Source organism: Branchiostoma belcheri, unplaced genomic scaffold, assembly GCF_001625305.1.
Source record: "Branchiostoma belcheri isolate BF01 breed outbred unplaced genomic scaffold, Haploidv18h27 scaffold259, whole genome shotgun sequence".
NCBI classification, from domain to species: domain Eukaryota; kingdom Metazoa; phylum Chordata; class Leptocardii; order Amphioxiformes; family Branchiostomatidae; genus Branchiostoma; species Branchiostoma belcheri.
Window position 1 is genome coordinate 223201 of NW_017803864.1, and position 12652 is coordinate 235852.

General features: G+C 42.4%; 1 protein-coding gene across 2 annotated transcripts in view; it reads right to left on the reverse strand.

The window, feature by feature from the left end:
- Positions 1 to 707: 707 nt before the first annotated feature.
- Positions 708 to 12652, reverse strand: part of LOC109471775 (N-acylneuraminate cytidylyltransferase-like) — a 16147-nt gene continuing 4202 nt past the window's right edge. Inside the window, exons 1-9 of one of the 2 annotated variants that reach the window (XM_019771134.1) lie at positions 9334 to 9672; positions 8368 to 8510; positions 7702 to 7854; positions 6552 to 6682; positions 5308 to 5433; positions 4207 to 4347; positions 3265 to 3348; positions 2683 to 2752; positions 708 to 1815 (exon numbers count right to left, since the gene is read on the reverse strand). In XM_019771134.1, the coding sequence (XP_019626693.1) occupies positions 1616 to 1815; positions 2683 to 2752; positions 3265 to 3348; positions 4207 to 4347; positions 5308 to 5433; positions 6552 to 6682; positions 7702 to 7854; positions 8368 to 8510; positions 9334 to 9527 (1242 nt within the window). In that variant the 5' untranslated portion in view covers positions 9528 to 9672 and the 3' untranslated portion in view covers positions 708 to 1615. Of the gene's footprint in view, positions 1816 to 2682; positions 2753 to 3264; positions 3349 to 4206; positions 4348 to 5307; positions 5434 to 6551; positions 6683 to 7701; positions 7855 to 8367; positions 8511 to 9333; positions 9673 to 12652 lie in introns of those variants that run through there. The other variant, XM_019771133.1, reaches the window with a different exon arrangement.

The following is a 12652-nucleotide window of genomic DNA, read 5'->3' on the forward strand; positions in this document are numbered from 1 at the left end:
ATACTATCGGTGTCAATTACATTTGTATATTCATATAATGGCACAAATTGTAAAACTTGATATCTCTAACAACCATTTCTAAAGATGGTACATAGTATAGATATAACCATTATTTGACCAATTACTGTATTCACAAGTAATAAATTGATAGCACTTGTATGACACAAGGCTTTAATGACACATATTAGTCTTAGGTCAATCTCAGAAATACAGACAGGGTTATATTTAATCTCCAATGCTTACTGCTAAAACACAAAGTTGTAGAAGATAAAACAGTTAAATCTGTATCATCATAACAAATCAAATCTTGGAGAGAAGTATACTAGGCTCCATTGGGGTTTGATACACTAGAAGCCATGTCTATTGCGGCCTAACACAAAAGTACCTGGAGAAGTTCTGTCAGAACTAGACTAAGTTGACCGATGCAACAGTAGTTGCGGGAGGATCTAACTTAAGGTAACAATTGTACACACATACAGAAACAACTGGATTCATCAGTCCACATCTTATCATACTACATGTGGTATCATGTAGTATTAGTACCTGATATCTCCTCTTTGGCCATATTACATGTACCTGTGTGATGGGAAATATTAGGCTCTTCACCTTTGCTGACAAGGTTATGTCAATAATTTCTCAGTTCTATTACCACCATTTGTGGTATAACAAGTAAAAGACAGATAAAAAGACAATGTATAATCATGAAGTAAATTCACAAATTTATACATTTTTCTATATACCAGTACTGTCAAAATAGTAATAGTCAAAACTACCTGCACTAGACAGATTCTTCCTTCAATACTCAAATTCTTTCCCCTTTAGTCCAATTATGAAATGTGGACTTTGCACCATTGTAGGTCTTGTCATCTGTACAGAATCTGCACTACACTACATGTAGTAGTGCAATCATTTTTCAATTCTTTCTTATGCATCTTACAGGTAGTAATGTGTAGACTTATGAACCCAATACATGGACTAGTGCTAAGGCATAGGTCATTTGGTAAGACATTAGCACTGTTCAATTTTACCCACACTAGTCTAGTAGTTCATAATACAGGTGGTATTTCAAGCTGAAACATGAGAGTTACAAGAACATTTACTGGGAACTGCAGAATCAATTTGAGAAGAACACTACCTTAAGTTTTCTTTTCATACAGCAGTGTTCAATTGCAAATGGTGACTAGCAACATTTACTGGGAACTTCACAATCAACTTGAGAAGAACACTACCTTTCTTTTTGTTAAGGCTAGCTACAAATTTATAGGCATCCAATGCAATTTCAGCAAAACTGGAAATATTTATGATATTGACACAAAATACTGCTTCACATTAGCACATTTCAACCAGTATTTCATACTTTGGGAATATAAAACTGCAGAAACAAGCCCCAATGTGAGTCCTTTATTTTAGGGGAGGTACCCTAAAATATCAGCCCAGGGCCCTTCCAGTAACAATTTTTTGTCAGAAGTTTGGGAATTTGTTCCATGATGGTCAATATACATTGGGATAGGGTGGTTTCAACTCAGTATGTAGATAAGTGACTAGAATATTGACTTTGAAAAATCAGGTTTCCAAGCCCTAAAAACTGCACTGGATGCCTTTGAGAGAACGTCGTCTATTCTGGTCTTGGCTTATTTTCATTATTTGCTTTCTCAATGGTAATTTCCACATGCTGACAGAACTCTCGGATGGCCCCCTGACCACCGCGCCGCTTGGAGACGAATCGTGAGTAGTTCTTGGCAGGATGCTGAGCATCCATTGGACAGCCGTTCACCCCTGCCTTCTTGATACACTCCGAGTCACTGGCATCACTCCCTGGGGAACAAACACATCTGCTTGTAACTAACCAGCAAGATCTATTGTAAAACCCTTGTCCTGCTGGCCCCATATACAATGCATATGAGTTGTACGTACTATTATGTCATACCTGCGCCGCAATAACGTTAACTTTGATACGGGTGATCCGGACCGGGCCGTACTTTACGGTATGGTACGAGTATTTCTGCCATAAATGTGGGGTACCGCAACCAGGTGCATTGAATGAGGAAGGAACTACATAGTACATATACGCCATAGCAGCACAAAAGAAATCAATGGTATTTGACCTGATAAGGAATTTAAATCAAATTTGAAAAATTTATAATGTATAAAAAATGCCAGCAGGACAAGGGGTTTAACATTTTAGTTAAATGTACATTCTTCAGGAAGAGAATGAAGACTACCAGAGCAGGGCAAACCCCTCAAACATGATGAGTAGTCCATGGGCCAGATCCTCAAAAATGACAATTTGTTACCAAACAGAGGGACAAAGGATAACTTTTTAGAAAGGTTGGGTCCTCTAGTTAATCATTATGCATGATAACCGTTGCAGCGTGGCAGCTTTGACCTTGTTATCTGACCTTGAACTTTGACCCCATACAAACTATGTCCTTTTCTACTTTTAATGCAAAGGGGAGTGGCAAATAATGGCAAGGTCAAAGCTGGGCATTCAACATGGTTATCATACATTTTAGAAAAGCTTGTGTGAAGGACTATCACATGAAGGCATTCGCATTTTGTCCCTTGATTTGGTAACAAAATCTGGTTTCCCCCATGGACTAGAGTGCCTGCTAACGGCCTGCTAGGAGATGCCTGGGTTGGAAGTAGTGCCGTGTAGAGAGTTTGTGCAAAGGTTCTACCCACCTATATATGCCACCTGTAGCCAGTCCAGACCCAGATCCTTCCTCCAGGAGTCAACAACTGCCAGCTTGTCCTGTCATACATGTACAACATTACATAAGATACAAGACCCAGGAGAGGACACTGTTAAGCACTCTTTTTTTTTAATCCAATTTTAACGTCATTTTCCCCCAAAACGGGGGTTAGACGTGCTTGCATCAAATGCAAGTCTTCTTTTAGAGCAAGATTTTTACGGCTGGATGCCCTTCCTAACACCAACCCAAACCTTAGTAGAGCCCAGATCTAACTGAGAGGGGAAATACGTGTTAAGTGCCTTTCCCAAGGGCACAACGTCTGGGTGCATGTCTGGATATGTTGGTCCAACCTTGGGGATTGAACTTCTTTGCTTGACACACGTCTGAGGCCCAAATTAAACATCAACATTAACCATGTACTCAAATCCAGTGATTACAACATAAGGATCAGATGTAACATGTATTACATACACATTGTATTTAGAAATAGAAGTCCACTGTAACTGTCAACAGTCACAAAGTTTCCTTCAAATCCAAATCACAACAAATAACAACAACCATGTCCACCCACCATGCAGCCTTCCTCTAGCTTACAGCCAATCTTGGCTGCCAGTTGACGGTGAACCTCACTCTCATCTTCTGAGATGATTCTCACCTAAAACAGGTGACAGTTATAATTATCAGGCCACAACAATTTTATTTGTTGCTTCTTGGATTCGCCGGGACACGTGCACCTTTTCTTGCATTTTGAACGAAAAAAATCAATTATGAAAAAGACATTCAACTAGAAAGGTAACATTTCCAAAGCAAATGCATAATGTTTACCTTCGCACATGGTCAGCTCTGTTAATTCTTACTCAAATACATTCATATATATGGTCAGACAGGAGACTAAATCCCTCCTACTATAAGATTGCAACATTATGTAACCCAACACCAGTTACCATGGTGACAGATGTCAACAAATCAGGTAATTGGAAGAGGAAACTGAGCAAAAACAATTATGTTTTCCTTCGGTAAACATAAATATCCAGGACACTATGCACACCATTGCAAAAACACAGGAAGGCCTGTCCCGAGTACTATAAAAGTTTGTTTCTTTGAGCATTGGAAGTAAGGCCTAGGAAAAAAATGTTGTGTTTCTTGACCGACCCTAGCCTTCTTTTGGGTGGACCCCTGCAAGGGACAAATTTTTTTGAGCTGATTGACCTTTCTACATTGCAGCTCCATGATCTGACACCTGAGTGATACAATCAGTTTACAAACATTGAACTGAAAAAAGTGTCCTCGATCCACATGTAAGTTTTACTTTGTTAAACTAGTCAAGTAAAAAAAAAAGCAAAGCAAAAAAAAGCATTCCTCCCTATTGACCATGATTTTTCCAGGACTGAAACAGGAAACACATTTTTTTCCTACACCTAAAATAAATTCCTCCAAGCTTCAGTACTTATAGCCATGACATGGTTTATGGACATTACCTGGCCTCTCAGTCCCATTATGGACTACACCTTACCTCCACACCCCGACTGGCCAGCTGTCTCATACCGTTGATGTCGTGGACGTTGAAGGAGCGGAATTCCTCGCCAGTTGGTGAGAGATGGACCTGAGCCTCGGTCAGCGCACCTTCAGCACTCACCACCATCAGACATGGTGCCTGCACCAAAGTTAACGACAAAGAAGCTTATTTATTGCATATTCATCATGCCCCATTGGGGCTAAATGCAGTAAGTTACATGCAGCTACAAATAAGTAATAGGGAAACTATGCAACCTCACCCTCAACAGGGAAGGGCAGCCCCAAGGACAGACAACACTTAAAGCTCCTGTTCTATATAACAGCTCCTGTTCTGCTACTCTCCAAGCAGAGGTTTGGGTTTCGGGGGTATTTTAGTGTGTTTTTAGGCTTTTTTGGGGGGGTTTCTTATTTGCACTGAATTTTTTTCCCACCAAACCCAACCTCTGCAGGCAGTCGAAAGCTTCAATGGGCTATAAACCTAATCACTTCAACACATTTCAGTCGTTCTGCAAGGAGGTGTAAACCAGACACATGAATAGGCACGATCAGCAGGAGGCGTGTGGCCCAATGAATGTCTTTCTGACTGGCTAGATGTGTGATAATCCACCACAATAAAATGGATATCCCTAATGACAGTTTGATGGTTCCCGGGGAGGGGCACTATCACCTGTTTTGAATAGCTTTTAATACATGTAGGTCTGCCCCGCCCCGGGGTGAGTGCCGGCAGAGGTTGGGTTAGGTGGGAAAAAAAATTCAGTGCAAATGAGAACCCCCCCCAAAAAAGCCTAAAAACACACTAAAATACCCCCGAAACCCAAACCTCTGCTTGGAGAGTAACGTCTGCTACGTTTTTCTGAAAACGTGGGGAAGGAGTGGCGTTAACGCACGGTTGCGCAAGGTGTAAGACTGTGGTCTGCACGCCATGTCTGGCAATGAGCGGTTGCATGCATTGTGCGTTGCGCAAGTGGTAGGTGTGTTGTACGTAGATGCACGTACGGCGGGTTGTGACCAATGCTCAACAGACTGCAGGCCCTATCTGGGACCTATCTTCCTGTGTCTGGCCTTTTGTGATCTGTAGTTAGGAAATTCTTATACTTGCCTGCCTCTTTTCTTTACCAAAGTAGCCAAACCGCAGGACTCGCTGCTCCGCGATTGGCCAATCAATGTCGATGTCGATGTCCACACTGTACTCAGCTGCCATCTCCAGATAGCCTACCCTCCCACCCTGCACACACAACAAACAACACGCACAGGACTGAGTAAACTTGGGAGAATGTTGAGTGTTATGTTTACACTCAGGCCACACCAATTTAATTTCTTGGTTAACGTATTTGCCCGCTTCATTTTTTTCTGATTTGCAAATAAAAATAAAAATTCAGAATCAACTGCAAAATGCTCATATTTTGCCCTGAACAGTTGAAAACAGTCCTTTTATTCCTAGTTGTTAGTTATTCCATCTTTCAATGCAATGGTATCATTAAAAGTTCAAAATTCATTGTTTAAATTTTGAACCAGCCTGGTGTGTTGACTTCATGGCTCCTATCGTACCATTTTGGGCCATAATAGGATGCCTAGGCCTGTTAATCCGTTAACCATGAAATTAAATTGGTGTGGCCTTAGAAGTGCAGATAGTACAGACTTGACTTCAGACTTGCACTTACTGTAAATTCACTAAAAATGTGTAAGACCTACAGTACTAGTACTTAGAATGGAGAAAATCAAAATTGCTGAAATGTAAGCAACTTATCACAGGTGTAAGGAGAATACAGTGAGAAAAGGCAAAAACAAGCTACATGTATCTTAAAAACATACATGTACTGTAAAATCATGAAACTTCTGCCATTTTCCTTTTATTTTTGCGGTTTTTATGGTGACCTCTCCACTGCAAATTCATGACACTGTGGATATGTTTTTCTGGTATGACTACTGTCCTACAGAATTGTTTTAACTACAATCTAAAACACTGAAAACCTTCCTTTCCATCCTACTGCAAAATAAAACCACTGCGAAGGTTTCACAATTTACAGAATTGATTTTGTGAAGATTTACTATACTTGATGTTACAAATGCTGGTGAATATCACATGTCTTTTTTCAACTTCCTGCAGTGTGTCTGTGGGTTTTTTTTGTAAGCATGACATAATTTTATAATCTCCAAGCAGATCTTTCGGCCAGAGGAGTGTCCGTTAGCCACCAAAATTGCCTTCGGTTGGAAAATGGATACAGGACGGCCAATGGATACAGGATGGCCGATGGATACGGTCTTTTGCCACCCAACCGAAAGATCTGCTTGGAGATTAATTATTTTACAGCGTTTCCAGCTGCCATGACACAGATGACAGACCTGTAGTAAGCCTTTCTGCACCAGGTCTTTAGTAGAGAAGTAGAAGGATCCGTTCTCGATAAGTTCACCGTCCCAGTCCTGTCTGCGAGGTCTCTTAGCAGGGTTCAAGTTCAAGGGTTCTGTCACCTCCCCTGTAAAATCAATCAGGTCTCAAATCAACAGGGATTCACAATACAGAAACTCTCACACTACAGAAATTCTCTTACTGAGGGCTGGAAATACTGGGTGCATGTGCACCTTACTGCACCCAAAATTGGACATGTGCACCCAATTTTTTTTTTCTGTGGGTGCACCCATTTTTTGTAGGTATTTTTGTACATACATTATTAAATTAAATACAGTATTAAATGTATAAATATAGTATACAGGATATTCTTGGCATCTAAGGCCACACCAATTTAATTCCCTGGATAACAGATTTTTCTAGAAAAATAATGGAGCGGGCGGGCGATAAAAAAATCAAAATAAAAACAGGCCTAGGCATCCTATTATGGGCCAAAATGGTATGATAGGACCCATGGAGTCAACACACCAGGCTGGTTCAAAATTTAAACAATGAATTTTGAACTTTTAATGATACCATTGCATTGAAAGATGGAATAACTAACAACTAGGAATAAAAGGACTGTTTTCAACTGTTCAGGGCAAAATATGAGCATTTTGCAGTTGATTCTGAATTTTTATTTTTATTTGCAAATCAGAAAAAAATGAAGTGGGCGATTCCGTTAACCAAGAAATTAAATTGGTGTGGCCTAAGTGTCCGATAAAATAATAAAATCATTTTGTAGTACTTGTTTAAGATTTTGAAGTTAGCTCCCATTTCAGATTCAAGCTTTTAAGAAAAGCAGCAGTAAGATCTGTAATCAGGTTTTGTTTTATATGGTGCACCCCAAAATTTTTTTGTGTACCTAATCATTTAGGTTGGGTGCACCTGTGCACCTATAGTATATAATTCCCAAAAATGAATTTCGAGCCCTGTAACATAAATGTCTCTGGTCACACAGTTTTAAAACCATAAAAAATTTCCTAACACAAAAATCATTAATGTTGACTTAAAACAGAGGAAAGTGCAAACTGTGCACCCGCTGGGTGCCTGCGAAGCAGGTGTGTTACGCCGAAGGACGGATACAGATACAGAGTGGTATCTTACCTTCTTTGACTTCCTTCCATCTGAAAGCATGCCTTCTCACCACTGCAAACAGGGAGTCAAACCCGTCCTCAGTCATCGCCTTCATGGCCTTCCGCAGGTGGAAAGGGTGGACACACGGTGCCGTGGCCTGGACGTTACCAAAGATGTCCACCTCTGCGGGAACACACAAAGGAAAACTTCAACCTCTTGCCACCCTTCTGGTCCCACACACAAAATAATTCAATAGCAGTACCCAGGATGGATGACAATGCTATACTACATATATTATATTAGAACAAGTAACAAATTTATATATTATAATGGGTATTGTACTTGTAGAAATAAATGTAGCCACACACACACATAGACACACATAGACAACCAAAAAAATAAAAATCACAACTGTGAGTGTGATATATTTTCACTACTTTCGTTTCATTTTCCTCCCTAATCTGGGGTACCAGAGTATACAGTGCAATTTTACAGAATACAGTGCAATTTTACTAGCATACTCGAGTACAGTGCCATTTTACGGAATACAAATTGTATTACAATGCAATTGTATTAGTATACAGTGCAATTTTACGGAATACAGTGCAATTTTACTGTATCCCGTAAAATTGCACTGTATACTCTGGCACCCCTGTTAATTGGACTACCCAGAAAGATAAGTCCCTGTTCTCAGACCTGGATGTTCCCTGATGAACTCCTGTATTGTCTCCAGGGAAGTGGACGCATCACGGGAGACCTCCGGGCTCCGTCTGTGCACCTGTGCTCCGAACTCACGCGACACGGCGGCTATCTCATCATGGTCAGTCGACACCCACACACTACAACACACAAGCATATGGTCAATACTACACCGACGCAAAATATATTCCGTTTCGATTTGGATTGTGGCCAGACCGGAACACATTTTAATCATGAACGAGGTCTTAATCGTTGTGATCTTTATCTGTCAGTATTATAGCTCATGTTGCACAGGTTTTTGGTCAGATAAACTACTTCCAAAGGTACATGTATGTGCATTTGCATGGAACCTTAGGTCGGAATTAGGACACCTCCCATTAAGGTTAGTAGTTACCACATTCAGCCATGTCAGGTGAACTTGTGTACGTGGCAGCTCTGCAAATATAACGTGTTACATTTTTCTCATTGATTATGAAAATAAGATCCATATTTCATTTCCAACATGGATTATATCGGTTGATCATATGCTCCACCCACAAACACACACACACACACAAACGCTATAGAAAACATAACTTTCTTGGTGGACCTGAAATCTTCACCCCCACATCTGCTTGAAGCTGTAGATTACAAAGCAGCACAGATCCGGCCACTTCTAGCGCTAAATAAACACAACAAGCTTTACCACGTCACCACCCACGGATTCGACTTTTATGTCTAACGTTACTTCTTCCCACTTCCTCGGGATTTTTGTCCAACAAATCCACGACAAAAATGTCCTCCTGTACGAAACAGGAGACAGTAGAAACAGATAAAAACCCTCCTGGTCCGGGGCCGGAGTTTGAACCCACGGCCCCCGGGCGCCAGCTCACAATCCGACGCTCCTACTGAATCAGCTAAAAGATCTAGACCTATCGGGTCAGCTAGTAGCGCCTATAAACCCCCACTGTTACATGTTATTACCTGTCGAACACCTCGGAGTCTATAGCGGCCCGGAGGACCCATCCCACCAGCGGCGTGCCCGCGAGAGGCTTGATGTTCTTCAGCGGGATCCCCTTGCTTCCTCCCCGAGCCAGGACTAAGCAAGCCCGGTGAGGCTTTTTCTTCCCAAACCGCTGCATACAGAGGTCCGCTATAGTGTCACAGTCCCCGTCCATTGCAGATTGTTCACAGTTTGGCACGAAAAGGTGAAATTTGGTACAGAAACTGGTGCACAAACGGGACAAATTATTTACAGCTGTGCACCCTCCCACTAACAGCTGAACCCAATCTCGTACCCAGGGCTTGCATCCACCAAACTCACCACAACTACCTGGGAACGAGATGGGTAAAGGTCAAGCGGCCGCACGTCACTCAGACACTGTACTGTTACATTTTTGGCGACGCCCTTGGTGCGAGCCCAATGGTCTGCAAGAATTCTAGGATTTAATAGGAATTGTGCAGGAATGTTCCCCCGGGAATGTAAACAAGGATTTTAGCAATGTTGTGTAGCAGGTCTGGAGTGTCTTTTTCCAGTGCGAATCAGCATGAAATTCCGAGGAATGGTAGAATGTCCCTCCCAGCCCAAATGTGGCCGGGGGATTTTGAGTAAAGTAGAGTAGAGTAGAGTAGGGTAGGGCAGGGCAGGGTACCGGGTAGGGACTAGGGTTAGGACAGGGAAGGGTAGGGAAGGGAAGGGTATTTGTGATCAGAGCTATAACCATCTGGAATACTCTCCCTAGCAAAACCCGAACAGCCCGCTGCATCAGCTCCTTTAAAAACAAACTATGGACCGTGAATTGTATACTTGACGACAACTACTTAGTAAAACTGTACGAGTTCAATAGAATTGTATTGATAATGTAATTATAGTGCACATTCACATCTGTTATGTAATAGTATATTAATTAACCTGACATATAAATGTAATTGTAGTAAACGCACGACAACTAGGCCGGATATCCTAGCTTGTTACGTTTGGCCGCAACATCTCTTATGTAGTAGTATGTTTATCTGAATTGTAACTGACACTGTTGACTGTAACCTGTTCCGAATTGTTTATGCTCTTGTTGTGAGGGCTAGCCCTTTATAATAGCCTCCGGCTAGTTGGGCAGTCCTGGCTGCATACATATATGTGTCATCAGCCTAATAAATCAAATCAAATCAAGGGAAGGGTAGGGTAGGGTAGGGTAGGGTAGGGTAGGATAGGATAGGGTAGGGTAGGGTAGGGTAGCGTAGGGTAGGGTAGGAAGGGAAGGGTAGGGTAGGGTAGGGTAGGATAGGGTAGGGTAGGGTAGGGTAGGGTAGGGTAGGGTAGGATAGGGTACGGTAGGGTATGGTAGGGTAGGGTAGCGTAGGGTAGGATAGGGTAGGGTAGGGTACGGTAGGGTAGTACGGTAGGGTAGGGTAGGGTAGGGTAGGGTAGGGAAGGGTAGGGTAGGGTAGGATAGGGTAGTGTACGGTAGGGTAGGGTAGGGAAGGGTAGGGTGAGATATAGGGTAGGGTAGTTTCTGAGGGTAGGGTAGGGTAGGGTAGGGTAGGATATAGGGTAGGGTAGGGTAGGGTAGGATATAGGGTAGGGTAGGGTAGGATATAGGGTAGGGTAGGGTCTGAGGGTAGGGTAGAGGCCGGACAGGGCGTCTCTCCCGTGTGGTAATTCTATGAAGACACATTGGCCTACTCACAAGGGGTAGGCGAACGTGCAGGCGTCACATTGTCGACGCGCTTCGGCCGTATTTCTTCAAGCCTAATGGTCACAACCCGCAGCACGTGCGCCACACGTCACTCGCACGGTTGCGCAAGGTGTAAGAGTGTGGTCTGCACGCCACGTCTGGCCGTGAGCGGTTGCGTGCATCGTACGTTGCGCAAGTGGTAAGTGAGTTGTACGTGCTTACAACGTACGATCTCTGTGCGATTGCAACTTTACCGTAAGGAGGCCGTACTCACACGTGCGTCTTACGTACGGTGCGTACGGGGCACGCGCGTCGCCCGTACTCGCACGCACGGGTGGTGAATCCGCAGACCGCACGTTACCATACTTATCGTCGAAAACCAGACGAGACGAGTTATATTACTTCATGAAGGAGGTAAGTAACCCCCGAGTATTATGGCCCTAAGTTAGTGTTTGTCGTCGACCATTCTAAGCAGTTATAACTTGCTGATCCCCTTTCTCCCTTTGTATGTAGCATAGCATGTCGCCTGCTAGTATAATGCACGAGATGATGCTCTTTTTCAGTATCAATCCAAATACTGACATGCAATCAGAAAACAGTATAAAATAAGCTAGAAATAGCGCCAGAAACGGGACCTAGCAATCTAGACATCACAGTGACATTACGGCTGGCCACTAAATTATTCATGAAAAGCATATGGGTGTGTTTACGACTACGCTCGACAAGGGACGTGTTGTGTTCATGTGTCACAAGTTATTTTCCTTGATCTGTACCAGTATAGCCGGTGTAACCATGACATCGCTATTGTCAGTGGGCAGTCGTACAAGACCTCGTCTTAACATCTTTTCACCTGCCTGTGTGACTGACTGTAAGTGTGCATACAGGGTTCTTGAAATGCGTATTTCATGCAAGAAGCTATATGAATGAATCGATAAATTTCATGTTTGAAACCTTTTCATATTCTAGGTATATATATACCAGGTATGAATTTTTTTTACACCGTAGTAGTTTTCACCTGGTAATGTAATATTACAGGTAGCCCCTCCCTCCCATACCCTACCAACTGCCGCATCTTTGATATTGTGTTTAACTATATCCACCACTCTGGAAGATTTGACCAATCTCAATAATGTTATGCTAGGTATTGGTGCGCCAGCCACTTTCATTTTATGTTAATGCTATACTTTATGTCATCTTTATGTTTACATTTGTATTATGTTTTATGAGCAGCGGATTTACATAAGCACAACAAGTGCTTCCTATCCAATGCTCAAAAATCCATGTGAATAAAATAAAAAAAATGTAATATTACAACACGACAATCCCCACGGCTGTTGTAAACCATGTGTGTCCTTTACTTACCCAACGTCCTGCAAGCAGACGCCGCTTAGCTGGCACGCCTATCTGATCACCAAGCAGATGTTGCTAATCTCCAAGCAGATTCGGTGGGGCAAGGGGACTTAATATTGGCCTCCTGTATCCAACGTTCGCCGTTTGGGTGTCTGTGTGTAGCATACTATATATTAGGCAGATATTGTATTAGACATTGAAATTTAAATTTGACGTTGGGAATAACCTCAAAAGGGGTTGTAGGATCGCCATGTTTTTTTAAAACCGAGTCCTTTGCTCCA